The 22,336-nt window shown below is 35.8% G+C and overlaps 1 protein-coding gene across 9 annotated transcripts in view; it reads left to right on the forward strand.

The window, feature by feature from the left end:
* The first annotated feature begins 2,622 nt into the window (after positions 1 to 2,622).
* The window catches only part of LOC127070011 (leucine-rich repeat-containing protein 4B), a 57,592-nt gene continuing 37,878 nt past the window's right edge, over positions 2,623 to 22,336 (forward strand). For 3 of the 9 annotated variants that reach the window (XM_051007770.1, XM_051007772.1, XM_051007769.1), the window contains exon 1: positions 2,626 to 6,517. In XM_051007770.1, the coding sequence (XP_050863727.1) occupies positions 3,677 to 5,677 (2,001 nt within the window). In that variant the 5' untranslated portion in view covers positions 2,626 to 3,676 and the 3' untranslated portion in view covers positions 5,678 to 6,517. Of the gene's footprint in view, positions 6,518 to 16,149; positions 16,219 to 22,336 lie in introns of those variants that run through there. The other 6 variants (XM_051007773.1, XM_051007775.1, XM_051007771.1 and 3 more) reach the window with 6 other exon arrangements.

Below are 22,336 nucleotides of genomic sequence, written 5' to 3' on the forward strand. Positions count from 1 at the left end.
ATTTAATAATAAAAGTAAACTATTTTTTACGAATTGGTTCGTAAAACATATATACAGGGTGGATCCAAAATATCATGAAAAAATAATAACAAAAGTAATTCCTATCTTCTACAACTAACGAGAAAAATATTAATAGATTAATGAGAAAAAATTATAATATCCTGTCTATTTATATTTCCTTACTCATTAATTCGTGAAATATATATATTAAGCGTATCAAATGTTTTTATTGAAAGATTATAACGAGATTTTCCTATTCTTTACTTATAAATTCGTGTTAATTTCCGTAAATGTATATAACAGAGTGTTTACAATATTTCTATCCAAAATTAATAACAAAACTAACTTATACTTTACACTACAAGAAAAATATTAAAATTTTGATCAGAAAAAAGTTAGAATATTCCGTGCATATATATGGATGGGTATACATGTGAGTAGAAGTTATAGATGAAGTAGGTAGTAGGAAGTAGTATAAGTCAACGACATCATCGACTTTCGGAGTAAACCAGTCCTCTTCTCTTCTCTTTCCTCTCATCCGTCTCATCCCTTTCAACGTCTGGCTGCTAGCCGTTCGCTCCTCCTCAGTCGTCTATCGTAAATCGATAGAGGCGTTCGAAATCGTATTTCCGAGTAACATCGGCCGAATGTAAAGTTTCTCTCTCTTTCTCTCTGTCTCTCTCTCTCTCTCTCTCTCTCTCTCTCTCGTGCTTTTGAGATTTAATAAGGGAGAGAAAGAGAGAGAGAGAGAGAATGAGTAGGAGGGAGAGAGAGAGAGAAGAAAGGGGAGAGAATGTCTAGCTTGATAAGAAATAAGGAGAGAAAGTAATCGAGAAGGGTGGTGAGAGAAAATGCTACTCCAAGTACGAGAGCTTTCAAGCCAAAGCAACCGAAAGATAAACAACGAGGGTGCTTTTCTCTCTTCCCTGGACTAAACAAAATGTTACCTACAAATCTTTCATTTTCCTTTCTTCCTTTTTGTTTATTTTTCTTTTTCCTTGTGTTTCCCAACAGCTGATTCTCAAAAATATTGAAAGAACATCTTTTTTTTTGACGATATTCAAATTTTCTAACTTATAAATTTCTTCTTGTTTTTTTTTTTTTTTTTTTTTGAAAGAAAAAGAAAAAAAATGAAATTTATATAAGAGAAAGAAAATTTTATTTATTACGAATCAAATTCATACAACAGATGATTTTTTTTGTTTGCTATTATTGGACTATTGATATTCTACAAAACAAAACAAAAAAAAAAATAAAATAAAATAAAATAAAATAAAGTACAGTAAAATTTGTTAATAAAATGATTATTAAAGAAAGAACACGATATACTCAAACAAAAAAGATTCAAGCATAACTTATCTATCAAATCAATTACCAAGAAAGAGAAAGAGGGAAAGCTGCGATTTTGCGAGTCAACTAGGTAGACACGTGCTGTACGCGTTTACGCTGGGACAGCAGATCCATTGTTTCTGTGTGATGCTAAAGGAAAGAAAGACGGAAAGAAACTCGAAACGAGCAACAAAAACAGAGATAAAGATAGCCCTTTCGTGCGTATGCGCACGTTCACGGTATACGTCACACAAGTATATTCTCTATATACGAGAGAAAGAGAAGAATCGATTCGAACAACCAATCAGAGAGATTCTAAGGCCCTTCAGCATGAATTCGTAGTTTTAACAAAACCATCCACGTTTTTTCCACCATCCCCCTTACCCATATATCCCCTTTTCTCTCTCTCTCTCTCTCTCTCTCTCTCTCTCTCTCTCTCTCTCTCTCCCTCCCTGTACACGTTTATGAATCATCAGATATAGAATGATTAGAAGAACTAACCTAAGTAAAAACAAAAAGATATTGTAACTTTTGTTACAATAAGAGACTTGAGTAGAAGAAACTACAAAGGAAGGGTAACAAGAGAAGTGTATTCTTCTCGTATAATATATAAGGTATAAGTATGACGTCACTAACTCATTCTGACCAACGTAAAATCTGTCTATTTCTTTCTTTTTTCTTTTTTTTCTTTTTAAAGAGATAGAGATACAAATAGAACATAACCTCTCTGATGCCCATAATCTGGCAGTGCATTTAACCACTTTGTGAAATAGCCGTATATCTGTGCCTGTGACGTAGCATTCGATACGTCGCTGAGGTACTCTGGAAGGGCATAGACGTACAAAGCTAGAGAGAGAGAGAGAGAGAGAGAGAGAGAGAGAGAGAGAGAGAGAGAGAGAGTAGAAGATGCGCAAGCTCGTAGTATAGAGTCGAAGTAGAGGTGGAAATTGTAGGGAGTAGGGTGGGGTTTAGACGAAGCTAGATAGAAGAGAGTTAACAGGAAGGATAGAAAGAGACAAAGCGTATATATCGGGAGCTTGGAATCACAGTAGCGAGGTGATAGTGGTAGTAGAAATGGCGATGAGGATAGTAGTAGTAGTAGTATGGTGGTGGTGGTGGTGGTGGTAGTGGTGGTGGTGGTGGTGGTGGTGGAGGTAGCGGTGGTGGTGGTAGCAGCGGCGGCGGTGATGGTGGTGGTGGTGGTGGTGGTTCTGCGCACACCCGTGTACACCCCAGCCATAGAGTGGAAGAAGGGTGCGCCCTACTTCGCGTCGGCGTTTTCCCTCCTGGCACTGTGCAACGCTCGTTCGGGAGTAAGCGAGACAGAGATAGAGAGGTAGATAGAAAGAGAAAGAGAGAATATATCGTCAGTGTGATAAAGACAGTGCTACGTCGAGGAGGCCCAGTCTACTTGTATTTCTCTCTCTCTCTTTCTCTCTGTCTCTGTCTCTCTCTCTCTCTCTCTCCCTCTTTCTCCCTCTCTATCTTTGTCCAGTAGGTTAAAGCAAGACAGAGACAGGGTGTCTCTCTCTCGGCGGTTCTGAACCCCCGGTTTTCACAGTCTCTCATTTAACGACGAACGCGTTCGCGTCTGACGGTGGACTCTCTGTCCTCTGTCCTCGATGTTTTTTCAAAAAATTTGCAAAGTGTACGTGCGTCTTTATTTAATCCTGCTAGCGTGACATTTCGATCAACATTGGGAATATTGGACCTAATTTACAGGCCTATCGTATAGTCTGCCTTTCTTGGATATTGCGAGTGTCTGTTAACGTGAATTGTTTTCAAAAAGGAAGAGAATGAGTTTATATAAATGTTGAGAATGATACATATTACCGAGGACGATGATGATTACATCTTAGCGAAGATACGTTCTTCCTCTCTCTCTCTCTCTTTCTCTCTCTTATTCTCGAAGTGTTACCGAATAAGATTCACGAATGGACGAGCCGGGAGCGTTTAATCCCTTGCCTCTCGTTTGCATAATTAGCCGCGGTACTGCGCTGCGGGCTCCCTCGAGATAGAGAGAGGAGGGTAACCCGTAAACTTTGACCGCGAAGATCTTGCCGAGAAGGCAGAGAAAGGAAAGGAAACTTCGAAACCTTCGCGAGAAGAGCCTTTCTATATTTTGAGGAAAATCCTTTTGAGAGAGACGGAAAAGAAGGGAGACGAATAAAAGAGAGAGAGAGAGAGAGAGAGAGAGGGAGAGGGGATGATAAAAATGGACTCTGTCAAATCCTGCTGATCGTTAAAACAGAGAGAAAGCCGTGTAAAAAGTGTAGTTGTGACTGTTATCGCAAGTGTATGTGACACGTAAAAAAAGAAAAACAACAACAGCCAGATATTCGTCAGGATGCCGAGGGGTTCATTGTTAATCCTTTTAGTAATGATGGCAGCGACAACGAGATTAGTTAGTCCAGACAAATGTGCCGAGGAGTGTACCTGCAAATGGAAAAATGGTAAACGTACCGTAGAATGTATAGATCGTGCTTTAACGAGTATACCAGAAGAGATCGATTCAGAGACACAAGTGTTGGACATGAGCGGGAACCATGTAAGAAGCTTGCCGAGTAACATCTTCGTACGTGTACGCCTGACGAATCTCCAGCGTCTCTATCTACGCGAGTGTCGTATCGACCGAATCGACTCGGAGGCTTTGACCGGCCTGACGAACTTGGTCGAGCTCGATCTAAGCAATAATTTGTTATCAGGGGTGCCAAGTGCTAGTTTTTCGAACACTCCCTTTTTACGTGACCTAGTGTTGGCGTACAATCACTTGGAAAGGATTCATTCCTATGCCTTTAAGAATACACCCAACTTGGTTAAGCTCGATCTCTCTCATACGAAGTTGATCGAGATCGAAGCCAAAGGATTTCGCGGTTTAGAGTCATTGGAAAGTTTGAAATTGAATGAAAACGAATTGACTACGTTACATCCCGGTACGTTTGAACCATTGAACAAACTCACCAGTATCGAACTACACGATAATCCATGGATTTGCGATTGTCGTTTGCGAGAGATGAAGTTGTGGCTTGTAAAGCATAACTTGCCGACATTGGTGGCGCCCGTTTGTCACGGACCTGAACAATTATTGGATAGAGTTTTTACCGATCTAGTGATCGACGATTTTGCCTGTCGTCCTGTACTTTTAATAGCGAGTCATTATGCCGAGGCTACGATCGGCGAGAATGCTAGTATAGTGTGTAGAGTCAGTGCTATACCACCTGCCAAAGTTAAATGGTATTGGAACGGTCGGCTGTTAACCAACCATTCGGCGTTTAGTAGCTATCAGAAGGTCTTGATATTCGAGGAGGGACAATTTCGTAAGAGAAGTACATTGGTACTGACCAATGCACAGGAGACTGACTCCAGTGAGTTTTACTGTGTCGCCGAAAATCGTGCTGGTAGCGTGGAAGCTAATTTCACGCTTCACGTGTCATTAAGAACGGCTGGGATGTCGACGTTAGGATCGGGACAAATAGCAGGGATATCGGCAGCATTGGTAGGCCTGATACTCTTCATCCTACTGATCATCCTAATTCTTTTCATTCGTCTAAGAAGAATGCCCCTGAAAGACATGAAATCTCAAACGCCGGTTGAAACGGTGTCTGGCGAAGGCAACGGCGAAACGATAAACCCAATGGAAAACCCATCGACGACCTCGTCTTTGGCTCGAAGAAAACGCGAAGAGATCGAAACAACGTCGTTCGGGATCGATGCGAAACCGCCGGTATCCTTGAACCTAAGTTACGTTCAAAGACCGCAAACGGCTTTGGTCCAGAACGAAAGTGACTATAGTAACGTTACGAGATACGACGAGCGTAATCAAGGTGGTATCGGTGGTTGTGGTAGATCGTCGTTACTAGTACCACCAACCGGTGGTTGTTTTTCATCAACTACGTCATTGATGCCCATCGATAATCCTGATTTGATAAGGGACACTAGACGTGGCTCGGCCGAAGATCTAACGCCTTACGGTGCTGGTGGTGATTTCGTTGGTGGTGTTGGCCGTATGGAATTAGTCGACGATGGTAAAATATTATATTCCAGTTGTCTTTGGGATAGTAGTACTGCTACAACGAGAGACAGCACCGGCAACAACAGTTGTAGGGATGGTTGTAGAGATAATTGCAGAGGTGCTTCGTTACAAGTCAGTTCATATACGTCGTCCAAGGAAACGCTAGCCGTTGTAGCACCAACGGTCGAACAATTTCCACCAGGTGCGAAACAAATGCGTGTATGGCAAAAGGGTGTACCCGTATTACCGCCTGTATCAGCCCTCAAACGTGTATTAGGATCCACGCGTAGCTCACCCGATGAGGGCTATCAGGAAGGCACTGGAACCGATGTCTAGGTACCGCTACTTCATTACTGCGACCCACGGCATCGTTACTTGGAACTACGTAGACGCCATCAGGAGGATGATACCGACTGCTGACTTGTTCTTTGTTTTTCCTTTTTCTTTTTCTCTTTTTTTTCTCTTTATCCGAGCTCGATCCTTCTACATTGGTGGCTGTCGTATGCTGGACTCGCAGTAGTGAACGAAAATAAGAAATATATGCATACATACGTACACACACACATATATATATATCTATCTATATATAATATATATATATATATATATATATATATATATGTGAGTACCTACATACATACATCATACATATCACATGCATATGCACACAACACACACGCGCGCGCGCGTAAAAGATTCCATTCAACAAATCTCACAATGACAAGAACAAATATGATACATTGACTTAGGGTGTCCGTCGAGACCCCAAGTGAAACATTATTCATGGTGTCGACGGCTCTGATAAATATTGCAGTGCTTGTGTATGTGCAAAGAGATTAAAAAAGAAATAATTCATTGGATAGATCATGAGTTAGAGAGAAAGAGAGAGAGAGAGAGAGAGAGAGGGAGAGAGAGAGAGAGAGAGAGAAGAAGAGAACGAATCTTTAAGAAAGTTCAGTGTTACCAACAATATTCGAACTCTGACGTCATGTCCTACCTCTTCTGATCGTTCTTATTCTTCTTTCTTGTTTGGAGTCCTAACAAAATAAATAATATAAACGGGAGGAAGAATGTCGTGTGGAAGAAGGAAGAAGGCAAAAGTATAAAAAAGAAAAAAAGAAAGAAAATGGAGGAAGACTGCTGTGGTACACGCGTATTCGTCGATGGATTGTGTAGGTAGGCCCTTTGATTAAAAAAAAAGGGCTAGGTCTAATCGTAAGAGCCCCTTTTTTCCGTTTGTGTTTAGATCTTCTAGTCAATTCGAGAATGTAATTGAATTGTTTTAGAAAGAGACAAAGAGAGATCGAGTGTGCGTGTGTGTGTGTGAAAGGACGATGCGTCGATAATATTTTTCTTTCTTTCATTTCAAATTTTTCAGACTTTTTACCGAGTTTATTATTACTTAGCTTTCTCAAAGGTTCGTAATATGGTTCGAATGGATTTCTTGAGAGAGCTTCGGAGAAACTGCCAGGTTAGCTTTTCATCGATTAGCACGTGCTCTTCTAACGTGGGTGCCGTTGGGAGGAGGGTGGGGGATGAACGGTTTAATATTCGTTAGAAAATTGGCAATATTAAGGATTTAACCTTTAAAATTTTTAGTGGAGTTTTAACCTTCAAAAGTCTCTAGGTGGAGCAACGTTTCCTAAGTGATTTTAAAAATCAATTACTTTTTTTCGAAACTCTAAAGGCAAATTTTTTTTTAAATTGTAAAGCTGTAAGCCTGACTATAAGCCTAAAAGATCTGGATAAAAAAAAAATTGATTTTTAAAATCACGAAAGCTTTTGGCCTATCCTATAAATAAATCTAATTTGTTTGATCATGAATGTGATTCGGGAGTACGAAAAAAAGGAACGATTTGAAAGAAGAAGAAAAAAAAAAGAAAACAGAAACAAAATGAAGGATTTTTATTACGTGAAGAAGTTCACGTGTTCATTTACGTAAACACTTGGTCGATTAAACCTTAAACCTTAAGCCGAAAGACCAATATCGAATTCCCATGTTTAGTACATGGGATGTGTATACGCATCTATGCACGTACATACACGTTGGTGTCTATGTGTTTGAAAAATAGGAGAGGTAGCGTGTGGCTCGCAATTTCAACGATTTGCTTTGATCAATTTATTTTCTCGTGACAAAACGTTTTAAACGAAAATTCTACAATTATCGGTTTTTCATTTATTTATTTATTTATTTATTTACTTTTTTTTTTTGGACGGTGGGCCAAAAGTATTCCCGGGTGATTTTGAAAATCAATTACTTTTCTTCGAGAGCTTTTAGGTTAATTTTCTTTATAGATTATAAAACTACTAGAGCCTAACACTGTAAGCCTAATAAGTCTCGAAAAAGAATGATTTATTTTTATAATTACCTCAAAACTTTCTTGGCTCACCTAGAAATTCTTGGGCCAATCTGATATATTTAATGTCGCAAATATGGTGAATCATTCGATAGATAAACAAAACGGATTTATGCATCAACGTAATCAGCAAAAGGAATTCGTTCTTGGCGTTTTTCCTTTCTTTTTATTATTACTATTATTATTATCATCTTTATTATTATTTTTCTCTTTTTTTTCTTATAAATTTTATTTTTTCCTCTTTTATAAGTGAAACGTGACATGTATAGAATTATTTTTTAACGTTTATTTCAAATATATATATATATTTTTTCAACTTATATCTTAAAAACATATCGCATAACATATCATTAAATCGAACATATTTCGGAATGAAGATAGTAAATTTTATTCTGAATATTCATTTATTTCGTAATATTTCCAATAAATATTATATCAATCGTAATAAATGATATTAAAATAATTGTTACCAGGATCCTCCTTTTGATAACTATAAATCTTTATACATTTTATTTGTAATAATAATAATAATTATGTATTTTATTTATTTATTACGAAGAATTATTTATGTAATATTCCTTTTAATTTTGATAGATAATTGTAGAAAATGGATTGGTCGAAAACAATTTTTGCATATTTTATATTACATTATATTATATTATACATACATACATACATACACACATATATACAAACATACATATAGGAACAATATTGATCTGCAACTTAAGTAGATATTTATAAGAAGATTAATCTAAGGGTCTCGATAGTTCAGTGATTTAGAACACACGCTAATAAATCGAGATCCTGAAGGAACGAACAATTCAGATTTGAGCCTCACCCCCACCCTTTTCCACCGGTCCTGGCCTTTCCGCGAAATCTAGATATTTGATATGAACTATACCGAAGTATATATGATAATATGAACAATAATGATACATATATAAACGGGGATAAAGTTGATATATAAATATGAGCAGAAATATATATATATATATGTTTGTGTATATACATATATATATATAAATATCTATGTATATATATAAATATATATATATAAATATCTGTATATATATATATATATATATATATATATATGTATGTATATATATATATATATATATATATATATATCTGTGAGTGTGTGTGAATATGAAAAAAATGTATGAATAAATATTGAAATATATACAGACATATACATATGAACAAATATTAACTTATGTATATGAACAATTAATATATTCATATGTATTACATACACACGCACACATTTACATAGATATATATGTATGAGGTATAGTGCAAAACGGAAATAGAACATTAATCTTTTGTATGAATCGTCGTTCCATTTTGCTAATAGAGAAAAAGAAAGAGAAATGCGTAAAATCGGTCGACATTGTACTGGATAAATATCGTTAATTACTCTCGTTCGAATGTCGGTCGCGTACTACGGATCCTGATGTAATTACTCGATGCACGACGTTTTATATCACTGCTGTTTTTATTTTTTTTTGTTTTTTTCTTTTTTCTTCGGATAAAAAGAGACGGAGACACTAGGAAAGGTTTGCATGTATCGACCGTTACTTTCCAAATCGAGTTTCGAGTTTCTCCGATCACGTATCACGAAATATATACTTCCAACTATTTAACTGGACTCTTTTTTCTCTGTGAAGTATTTTTTTTATCCTTTTTATTTTCTTTTTATTTTTGTTTTATTTCTTTTTCATTTTTATTTTTTACTTTTTTATTCCTTTTTTAGGGAAAAAAACACGAAATTGAAAGGATAACAAGAGAGAGGGAGGGAGAGAGAGAGAAAATAGAATTCGTTAGTTATACACACATGTGTCGATATTCGTTAGAAATATCAAACGTGTTTTTAAAAATGTTTGACTGTATATATGTGTGCATGCGTGTGTCTGTATCATGTAGTTTCGTATATAAAAAAAAAATTGAGAGCAAAGGCTGGAGATACGTAACAAGTCAGACGTATGAACATTTCTATAGAATGGGGCAAATGTCCCTCTATGCGAGCTAAAAATTTCCAGCTGATTTTAAAAATCAATTATTCCGTTTTGATACTTCTTAGGCTAATTTTTTTGCAGATTGTAAAACTATAGGCCTAACTGCAAACTTGAAAAATCTTGAAGAAGAGAAATTAATTTTTAAAATCATCCAGAAATTTTTGGCTCATCCTTTATTACTTTTCTTTAACTTTCTGTACGCACGTACTTCTATTTTATATGGGTGTATAGTTTTATTTTATTTCATGCACAAATTTTTTCATTTCAATCTTAACTGCATATTAATATACTTCAAATACATATACGTATATAATTCACGCACATATATCTCTCTCGAATAATTGATACGTATAATTAAATAATATACACAGGTATATGATTTGGGTAGATCTATTTTTATATAGATGTATAGCATCTATGTATGTACATATGTATATATATACGTACACACGTATGTACGTAACGTACAATTATACCTGTCGTGTATATACGTACATATAATTTTTTATTTATTTTGTAAAAGATATTTATTTTTTAAGTATTTTTTCTTACATCTCTTATTTCTTTCATTTACTAATGGAATAAGGCAGTCGTTTCGTTAATAACCTTTACATAATAACAACTTTTGATGTTAGATTACGATCTTGGACAAGTAGGTACAGTGGTCGCTTCCTCACATTCCCTTAACAATTTTTAACCCGGCCAATCGATACTTCCGTCATCATCGTTGAAAACTCAGCCGAAGCATATTTGACCTGCTATTCGAAGAGAGAGAGAGAGGGAGAGAAAGAGAGAGAGAGAGAGAGAGAGAGAGAGAGAGAGAGAGAGAGAGGGAAAAAAGAGAGAGGGAGAGAGAAAGAAAAAGAGAGCTAGCCGATTTACTTTCTTCGTTTCAAATAGATCGACCTTTCAGATAACAAACGCTCTTTCACGTACACTCGGCCAGTTAGGTTCGATAATCGGCTGAAGTAACGCACAACTGTTGTTTTTAAATAACTACATATCTATATATTTGTATGAAACATTGTCGATTAATGTCATTCAAGCTTAAATGGTTTTCAATCCTGTCTTGAAATTGTTCTTCTAAAAAAAAAATTTATTATACTATATATATGTTATGATGACAAAAATGTCTACTAATCGTTATCACTGCCATCGATGGTTCTCTTAACAGTATGATTTAACTCTTAATTGCTTCATATGTCAAGTAAGAGGATGGGGTTAAACAACGTCATTAAGTCGATGACACTTAACACGCTTGAATTAGTCAGGTTATCACGGAAGAAGACAATTATATTCTTGTCTTTATAATTGGTCTTCTCATAAAGGTTCATTCTCATTGGTTTTCATAAGAAGATTGAATTTGATTGGTGGAAACAATTCAATCTTATTCTTTGATCGAACGATACTTCGAAGTTTTTTAGAGAACGAATTGGATTCGTTTTTGTGGTTGAAGTTGTTACGAAACGGAAGGAATAAAGTTTAAATAATTTAAATAATTTTTTACGAGAGATAAAAATGGCGTTTTGGATGTAGAACAAAAAAAAACACGTCATTATATCCGACAACGTTTTGAATTAAATAAATTATTATTTCAAAAATTTTGAAAGAGAGAGAGAGAGAGAGAGAGAGAGAAAAGGGCATGTAGAAATTTCACTCTATCCTATATTTCTTCTATACTTCGTTTGTATATTCTATATGATTCGGAATATGTGACATACACAATACAACGGATTATAAATTTACTAACTTTTTTTAACGAATGCATTCGTACAATGTGAGAGACGGGAGGGGGGAGGGAGAGAGAGAGGTTATATCTTTTTAACAAGAAAACGTGACAATATGTATTAAACATATTCATTATTCTAAATAATGACTAAATATTTAAACAATTTTTTTGTTGACTTGATCCTGGATAGCGGATATTATAACCAACGATGCATTAGCCAATTATATTCAATTATTATGACAATTTTTATCCTTCGAAAGAACGACTAAATTTTTATCAATTTTCCCCTTTTCCATCATTTTTTTCTTACTTAGTATGACAAAAAAATCAATAAATTTAATCAACTCGAGAAGCTAACTTGAGATTAAAATAAGATGGCTTCTCCCTCTTTCTTTCCAATGTCGATAACGTACCATCCGAGGAAGGGACAAAATATATGCATCCTAACCATGGCATATATGCGGAATGGACTAAAAGTTTTCCTAGGTGATTTTAAAAATCGATTACTCTTTTTTGAGACTCTTTAAGCTAATTCTTTTTTCTTAGATCGTTAAAATACAAGCTGCTAGAAACTTTCAGTCCATCCTGTATATCTTTACGGAACGTATTAAACAATAGCGTAGACTTAGAATAGTTACTATTAATAGTAATAGTAATAGTAATAGTGGTGAAAAGGCAGCCGAAGATAATGCTTTCTCTTGTCTTCTTCTTTACGAATGTATGGTTTGAAATGTTGCCAAAATGATTACATGCTAGAACGAGCGCGTATGTTCAAAACGATACACTTTTTTTTATCTTTTCTCCTCCACTCCTCCAATCACTATTCCTACTCACTCTCTGTCTCTCTCTCTCTTTCTTACTTTTTCTCTCTCCCTATCTTAATCTTTTTTTACTAAATATACTCTTTATCGAGAAAATAAAAAAAAAATAAATAAAAATATCGTATGTTCGTAATCATTAAGTTATCTCCGATGGTAAAGAAGAAAGTGAAGTAAAAATTATCGACGTGTAGATAAAAAAAAAAAAATAAAATAAAATAAAAAAGAAACAAATTTGTTTAATAGAAATAAAATTTTATTTCGTAATTCACATATGTACTACGTATTGTATATACATAATCTCCTGTTACATACATTGCTATATTTATGTATGTATGTATGTATGAGCATATCTATTGACGTGACATTTGAAATATATATAAATATATTATTATTTTTTCGTCATACTAATGTTCCAATATAAGGATAATATTAATAATAATAATAATAATAATAATGATAATGATAATGATGATAATTTTTCATTATAAAAAATATTAAGTAAATTTTTGTGAGTGAAAGATAGAAAGATAGAGATGGAATATAATCTAAAAATTGTTTAAAGACCCAATAAAAAACTCGATCAACATTTGAACGTGTGTTATCTCGAATTTATTAGCATTAAATATGTTCAAATTTATTGTTACAATAGTGCATGAATGTGTATGTGTGTATGTACGTAAGTGTTAAAAATTACGGAAAACTTCGATGAAATTTTTCAAGTGCATAAATCGACGCATCGTCCATATTTGTTTCTTCCCTTTCTACGGAGAAAAAATTCATAATTGTAATAATAATAATAATAGTAATAAATAATAAATTAATTAATGAGACGTATAATCCATAAACGCAGGTTACTTAGTTTTATGTGTGTGTGTGTGTATATACTTCGGTTCTAGGATTCACTGCCCCATCCTCGAATCCGTGTTTCAAAGTTCCCGAGTACGAAATAATAACAATATTATATATATAATAATAATAATATATAATAATTATATAATAATAATAATAATATCAAAAAAATATCGTGCATATCGAACATACGTCTTTTTGGTGATGCGACGAAAATTAGACACTCCATTGGCATGCTCCAAGATTCATAATAATAATAATAATAATAATAGTACTAATAAGCATAGTAATAATAACAATAACAATAATAATAATAATAATAATAATAATAATAATAATAATAATAATAATAATAGTACTGATAATGATAGTACTGATAATGATAGTACTGATAATAATAGTACTGATAATAACAGTACTAGTTATAATGATACTAATAATAATAATAATAATAATAATAATAATAATAACCAACTAATAATAATAATAATAACATTAATAAATAATAATAATAACATTAATAAATAATAATAATAATAACAATAATGATAATAATAATATTAATATTAATAACAATAAACGAACACTAATAACTAAAGATAATAAAATAACTAAAATGCTAAATGATTAAAGATCCGACGATGAGAAATCATTTGAAACTACCTAGTTTCAATTAATGAAACGTGAATAAACGTATACATGTGTGTATGTATGTGTTATAAACAATATAACGTAAGGTGCGGATGTACGTCTGTGGAACATGTCGAAAAACTCGGACCTACTTTATTATAATCTATACGACGAGTTTTCAATAAGATTAAAGGAGTATAGTGTGCGTGTATGTATGTGTGTGTGTGTGTGTATGTGTGAGACACTTTCGAGGATGTTAACGATGTACAAATGTGTAATTTAGTGTTGCAGTATAAATCCGTCTTAACGGTTTTGCAGTTATTAACAGGACGATATAAAAGAATTCCTTTTATTTTATGAGAAAAATGATAGAAATCAAGATGGCGTTGAAGAGTGAGAGAGATAGATAGAAATAGGGATAGAGGGAGAGGGAGGGAGGGAGGGAGAAAAAGAGAGAGAGAGAGCGAGAGAGGGAGGGAGAGAAAGAGCGAGAGGGAGAGAGAGAGAGAGAGAGAGAGAGAGAGAGCTTGGTCGATGAGATTGGAATAAGCATGAGAATAATAGACGAGGAATATAAATACATAGTTTACAAAATATAGAAGTTGAAATCTATATTTCCAATAAAAATTATGAAACTTTTCTGAACGTATAGAAAATATATTAGAAACAAGTTGAAAAAGATTCAATGAGAGCGAGAGAGATGTTAAAAAAGTAATATAGTAATAAAATGACAAAAAAGTGAGGTTACATACATACGTGTATCATTACAAGGTATTTAAGAAATGTATATTACTCTCTCTCTCTCTCTTTCTCTCACTCTCTCCTCTCTCACTCTCTCCTCTCTCACTCTCTCTCTCTCTCCCTCTCCTTTCGTATACCAAGGCACGTACGATAAGAACATGTGCTATGATGAGACGACAGTTGTCGAAATAAAAACTTTTTTCGATCAAAAATTATTGTTTACCTTTTTTTTCCAATCTTAAGACAACCTTCCTTTTCGGCCAAAACAACACGATAGTCGACGCTATTCTGTATTTAAACAAAATACAATCTTCTTGTCGCACAAAATATTAAATTTTATTTTTATTAATAAATTATAAGATCATTCTACTAAAATAATATTTCATTTTGACGAACATTTATTTGAAATAATTGTAATTTATAGTATAAATATAGAAAATGATGCCAAAAGAGAACAACGATGGTTTCTTCGTTTTTTTTTTTATCTGTATTCTCCTCGCAATTTCAATGAGTAGAGGAGGGAAAAGTGGAGGAGGGAAGAGCAATTTAATAAAGTATCGCGATCGTGGTTATTGCCATTGAAATTCAAAGCTGGAGCTTAACGAAGGAAGGTTTAACTCTTAACGATCCAACGAGACGTCGAGTATCGTGAGAAACTTGCACATACACACAAACGCGCGCGCGTTTTCTTGTACGTCTTTACGCTTATGATAATTCACTTTCTTATAAACGTCGAATGGACGTAAGAGAGATTCTTTTTTTATTATTATTTATTCACCATTACGAACAGGTCTGACATTTCTACCTTGATATTTCGTTTTTCCTTTATTTCTCTTTTTGTACTTCTATCTTATTCTTCCATTTGGTTAATAACGGAGAGAAGAATATTTTTTTCGCTGATCTACATTAAATAATTTTTGTTATTCTCGTATACAGAGTGGACCAAAAATTTCTCTAAGAGCTTGTAACTTACTATTTGAAAAAATAAATTAGTCCAAAAAATAACAAGAAAGAATAATTGATTTATAATTACTCTAAATTTATAATCTAAGAATTTTAGGCCTATCTATCACAAACGTCGTTTCTGGAAAGATTAAAACCGAAAAAATATTCCATCTGGTATCATTAAATTTTCTTCATTTTCTTGATTGTCGCTTGAGAAAGATAAAAGATAAATAAATAGATAGATAGATAGATAGATAGATCGATAGATGGATAAATGGATGGATAGAAAGAGGGAAAAGATAAAACTCGTTTAGGAAAGTTACAGCCATCTTCCCAGGTCAGATTCAACACGCTTTGATTCGCTCGAGCTCGTTCGCACGTTTGCTGAGGCACGTGCAACGAATAAAATGTAGTTTCCGTTTGTACTTACATATACAATATATATTTTCTTTCATACATACATATATACGTGTATATATAAACCAAAGGTATCAGAACTCTTGACCTTGAAAGAAAAAAAAATAGGAGAAATGTTAATTAAAAGATAACCTCAAAAATATCCCCGAGAAACATCCCCTAAAAATCTAATCAAACATTTTTACAATCAAATCACAATTTTGAGAAAAAGTTTCATATTACAAAAAAAAAAAAGAAAAAAAAGAAATATCTTCCATCACTCGATCGTTGTATCCAAGTCTCTGTCACGAAATTACAGAAAAAAGAGAGCCGAAAAAGAAGAAGACGAGGAAGGAGAGGAAGAAGAATGCCCGACGAAATCTCGAAGGTTCTCCTTAAATCCTTCAAAGCCTCTTTCTTTCTCTCTTTCTCTTTCACTCGCTCTCTCTCCCGGGTCTTTTCTAAAAGCGTTAAAGCAACGTCGCTTATATCTTCGATCCAATCCTGAAGTAGTATCCGAGAGTGTGTCTAGGCTCAGCGACTTGGCCATTACGACGACCCAACGAGCACGTCGACGTCGTCTACCCCCACCCTCGCAGCCGCCATGCGGCTCAACAGCCTCTCCTTCCCGCTTGATTCCTCAACCCTCCTCCTACACCATCATCTCCTTTTTCAGCTCCGTACCGTTCTTTTTTTTCACTCGACCTTCCAATCTCTTTCAACCGCGATGCCCTTGCTTTCGTTAATGAAGCAAGCGCGAAGCTGGACCTCTACTCTCCCTCTTTCTCTCTCTCATTTGGTTTCTTTTTTTCTTATTTTTTCTCACGCTGGATGTCTCTGTTTTTCTTCTTTTTCTTTCTTTGTCTCGAGTCGTTCTTGAGAATCTAGAGGGAAGGAGAGAGAGAGATATCGTCGGAGTTTTTATAAATGCAAAGTCATGACAGGAAGTTGACTTTGAAAATTGTTAATGATCTTTTCGGGGAAAATGTTGTAGAATTGTTGGGAAATGTATAACGATTATTTAAAAATCAGTTTAGAAATAAAATTCGCGCAAAATTCGCGAAAAAATTCGCATACAAAGTTTCGATAACGTTTAATAATTAGAAATAAATTAGAAATAAATTATAGAAAATTTTCTTTCTTTTTTTTTTTAACTAACCGAGAGAATCGTTAAAAAAAAGCACGTTTTCGTTCACATAAGTGTCTAACAAAATACGTGTCTTCTTTTTTGTGATGTCAAGGCCGTTTCTACTCGTTAGAATTTCTCTCTCTCAATTCTACTCTTTGTATTTTTACTCTTCTTTCTTTATTCCTTTCTCCTATTCTCTTGGAAAGCTTGACAATATATTCTTTCTGCCGGAGCTCTTGACAAACATACGCATTTGCTATTCTTACGGTTTTTTCAAAAACAAAACTATTATTTTTATCCTTCGTCAGATTACTCGAGGTATATCAATAATATTTTCTCTTAAACCAAATTCATTTTGATATTATCTGAACATTAAATTTAATCAGATAATAAACATCTTAAAAATATAATTATTTACGGTCCAATAGAGGTTTTCCTTGATAATCTTAATCGAATGATTGGAACTCTTGGAGATAGCAGGATTAATTCCAGTATCCGAATTAATTCCATCGATCCGTATATAGCTTAGGATATGCATATATATACATATACACATCCACATCCACATCCACACAAGTATCTGGCCCCTCTGTACACATACACTATGTATGAGTTAGGAGGCTTGCTAAAACGGGGAGTGGCTTTCGAGCGAATCCGTCGCAAGCGGTCATTTCACCGCGTCAATTTTTAAGTGATTACATGTCGATATGCTCGATTAAGCGACGCGGTAAGGTTCTTTTTTTTATTTCTTTTTTACTTTAGGGGAGACCATCTCTCTCTCTCTCTCTTTTAGAGAGCCATTAACGAAAAAGTCGGTTTTCTCTCTATCTTCCAGAAATATTTGAACGAATATTCTCGCAATATTCTACGGCTCGGCATTTGCGAAAGAGGACGCGATTTCGCGAGTTAACGAATTTTTCCACGAGTAGGCCGAAAATAATCGGAGCTGCAGTCGACTCTCTGTACTTCAACTCGATTTAACGAGATTCTCTCTTTCCACTTACGCCCGACCTAACTTTATCATTATAACAGAAGGATCTCTCTCTTTCGATTAGAAATCAAATCCACATTTTTTTAGATTTTTCTTTTTTCAATAAGCATGTACAATTTGCGTAGGTTAAAGGTTGACTACTTTTTTGTCTTTCTTCGAATCGTTGCAAGTTAAACTTATAGTTTTACTTTTGACTTATTTCCTAGATAAAAGCAAACATGTAAGATCTTTGCTCGGCAGAATGAAATTACGTAGATTCGATATTTTAGATATCCTCGACAAATTTTTATTTCAAATAGCTATCGTTCTTTTAAGCTAGCTTTTTACCGTATACACATACACACACACACACTACACAACACGCACGTCAGATTTAATAATACATGTTTTCACATTTCTCGAGGACGCGATGCATTTGAAAATTTCAACGAAAAATCAGGAAAAAGGATGCACATCTTTGCCTTACAATTTTACTATTCACATTTTTATGACGTAGATACCTATAATACCGCCTCTGGGAAGAAGGAACATTTTTTTTTATTTCTCTTTTCTACCCCTCCCCTCCCTGAACCGTCTCAGGCTAATTTCCCGAAGAAAAATCTCCGGGTTGTCAGGTTAGAAACGTTCCGAAACGAGAACGGAAAAGTTCGTCCGAGTCGAGGCAAGTTCGACGTAACGCCTTTACCTCCAACCCCCTGACCAACCACCCTTTACCCTCGAACTCTCCTTTCCATCTTGAACATTTCGAAAAACGGCGGAAACTGGCAGCACTAATTCAGAAGTATGAATTACTGTCACGTCTCGCTAAGGTTTTCTGAACGCGCTACGTAATTTGTACCGCTCGCTGGCGCGAGCCGTGAGTCGAATAAATCATTTGCCACTTATCACGCGAAACTTTCGAACCTCCGGAGTTACCTACCCCTAGCCCACACTACCATCACTACCACCACCATTACCAGCAGCACCTACCCTTACCAGCGGTACCATTACCACTACGGTCCTATCTTTCGAACGCACACGCTGTACTTTACGAATACGGGACTCATATGCGCTCTCTTGTCGCGGTTTAGCTGCAGTTTTATCCCCACTCCTTCTTCCCCTGCTGCTCCTTTAGTTTCGTAGCAGTAGGAGGGGTAGGATGGCCGAAACGATTTATCCACGTCTTTGGAAACATCCTCGTAAATCGACGAGAGGAATTCGAAATTTTAACCGATGTTTTCTTCGATGGCCTCTCAAACATTTTCTTCTTTTCGATTTATTGTACGGAATTGGCCAAAAGTTCTTAGGTAATATTAAAAATCAGTTACTCCGTTTCGAGACCAATGAGAGATAAAAAGGGTGAGGAAAAAGGATCTATATACGCAACGTCTACAAGGAATTCTCTCGCGGCTTTACAGTAAAGCCCGTCACTCGTTAGAGCAGAGAGAATATAAACATACTCGCGTCGTATTCCCAACTGACCTCGACCGTAAATTCCAACGGTTCTGTTATTAGAAGGAAAGACGAATGAGTTAATTATGGAAATTGTATAAACCGTTTTTATGTATTCGTCAAAGCGTTGTTAGGCCTTTAAACAAACATCTTTCGTATATATTTTGGGGAGAGAAAAATAAAAAGAAAGATGGCGAGAGCGTCGAACAATTGGTCTTATTAGTAAAGGCATTTTCGTTTTCATCGAAAATAAAAAGAAAGAAAATAACTAGATTCGCGTACAAATTTGAGTGGAATAATTCTATTCCTCTGACATTTCTCGATCGTCTCCCTATGTACGTATGCTCGTATATACCTACGTACATTTCCCGCTGAACAGGACATCTCGTCTTATCTTTCTCTTCGATATTTTTTCAATTCCATACTATTCCAAGGTATTGCATATTCATCGAATTCAATGCCAGTCCAATGCTTCTCTTTATATTCGAGTCACCAACCTCCGTCTAGTTCTTTTCAACCCCTTTTTTACCCCACCCCTTCGACATGTCCCTATCCCAGGCCCTAATTCTCTTCGCTCTAACTTCAATTGCATCGCTCGACACATTGCGCGTCTACCTTTTTCGTTTCAAATTTTTACTTGAAATTTTATCGTACAAAATATATAAACGTGAAAATAATTATAAAAGATCCTTCAGACCAACAATTTTTACGAACATAGAAAATTATTCGAAGCCTTGAAAAAGTTTGTAATTGATTTTTAATATTATCTTTAGGAACTCTTTTTTCGACCGATCCAACAGATATATTATAATACTCGTAGGTAGGCTCGTCTCTGTTCCCTAAAAAACACAAGTAAGAAAAATGTTGGTGAATGGGATTCCCCAGCAGGAGTGTATATCACGTGTGCTCGTGGGTGTCGTTTCATGAGTTTGCCTGTCTTTTGTGAGTTTCGGGAAATCGACGAAATGGCTTGGCTCTTGCGGGACGTGTTTGAAAGAAAAGAAAGAAAAGAAGGAAAGAAAGAAAAAAGAGAAAAAAGAGAAAAAAGAGAAGGAAGGAAGGAAGGAAAGGAAGAAAGAAAAAAGACAAAAACAGAGAAGGAAGGGAGGAAGGAAGGAAAGGAAGAAAGAAAAAAGACAAAAACAGAGAAGGAAGGGAGGAAGGAAGGAAAGGAAGAAAGAAAAAAGACAAAAACAGAGAAGGGTGGGAGGAAGGAAGGAAGGAAGGAAGGAAGGAAGGAAGGAAGGAAGGAAGGAAGGAAGGAAGGAAGGAAGGAAGGAAGGAAGGGAGGGAGGGAGGGAGGGAGGGAGGGCGGGAGGGAGGGAGGGCGGGAGGGAGGGAGGGAGGAAGGAAGGAAGGAAGGAAGGAAGGAAGGAAGGAAGGAAGGAAGGAAGGAAGGAAGGAAGGAAGGAAGGAAGGAAGGAAGGAAGGAAGGAAGGAAGGAAGGAAGGAAGGAAGGGAGGGACGAAGGAAAACGGGAAAAAGTGGAGAACGTAGAACACGTGTGGCGCATTCGTTTCGATTTTTCTCCTTTCATTCAAAAGTGAGTGTGTATGTGAGAGAGAGAAAGAAAGAAAGAGAGAGAGAGAGAGAGAGAGAGAGAGAGAGAGAGAGAGAGAAGCTACGTGATGAGGGTAGTAACGGTTGGAGGGTATTTTTCAGAAGCTTGTCGGCCATCTCATATCCACCCGAACATACACACCCCCACACGTGCACACTTATATACGTTCCATGAAAATATCAATAAAATAGATGCATATGTGTATATTTTACAACTGCCAGTAACATATAATTACAGTTTTCATAAGAAATTAGTAAATATAAACAATCTGAAAACTGATAAGATTTTTTTCTAAAAAAATTAATCACGTTCGAACGTAATGTGACTAATGTTCGCATAAACAATGTGACGATTACTACTCTCCTACTAATACAGATACCGGCAGAGAGAAACGCATATGAAAGTTGGTGCAGTGAGGTATGCAATCGATTTCTCGGAATCCTATCGGCATGTCCGGAGCAACCGGTATTTTCGCACGACTTAGCGAGCTCGATTCCGCCGATACGACTCGTAAAAGTTAAATCGTTCACCCCCCGTCCCTCACCTCCTCTATCCATTTATCCGTCTATCCATCTATCTATATACGTATATGCGATAGAAATGGCGCGTGTGGATAATCAGCCATCTCGTTCGGTTAAGTCCTTTCGAACGCGTTTAGATTACGTTTGTTTATTCGAATTATTCGATTCGGTGACATTTCATTTTTTATTACATTTACTATATCAAAATTTTTCTAATCGCCTAGAAACTTTTGGTCCAGTCTGCACGGTAGAGACAGACAGATGGACCGATGGATGGACGGAGAGACAGAGAAAGAGAGAGTGAGAGAGAGAGAGAGAGAGAGAGAGAGAGAGAGAGAGAGGTAGAGACAGAGAAAGAGATCAGGAAATCTAGACCATCGAACAGAATTGAAACCGATGCCGATAACAGAGTATTTTCTCGCGAGATACTTCCCTGGACTTTTCCGCGTGCTATTTGGCACCGGTAGAATCGATACTCGAGTAAACAAGCTAACCACGTCAAGAGAGAGCTAGAGAAACGGAATGATATCGATTTTTCAACGTCTAGCATCGATACGAAGAGACCTGCTAGATTATCCTACGGATTTCAATGTAACGAGCCGTCTCTTTCTATACCTGTGTATAGATATAAGGTATATCGATGTGTAAGAGTGAGGCGGATAGATAGATATCTGTCTATTCAGATGTGTGCGCGCGTGTGTGTATTGAAAAGAAAGAAGGAGTAGGGGATAGAAGAGAGACGGTGCAGAGGGGGTGCGCATGTCGATGCTCAAGGCAGCCAATGGACTGCTTGAAATATTAAACGGGAGCAAAGACCCTGTTCTCGTACACCACGTAGCCGTGGTTCAATTTCTGAGTCGGCCCTGGCTGCCC

Source organism: Vespula vulgaris, chromosome 17 (assembly GCF_905475345.1).
Source record: "Vespula vulgaris chromosome 17, iyVesVulg1.1, whole genome shotgun sequence".
NCBI classification, from domain to species: domain Eukaryota; kingdom Metazoa; phylum Arthropoda; class Insecta; order Hymenoptera; family Vespidae; genus Vespula; species Vespula vulgaris.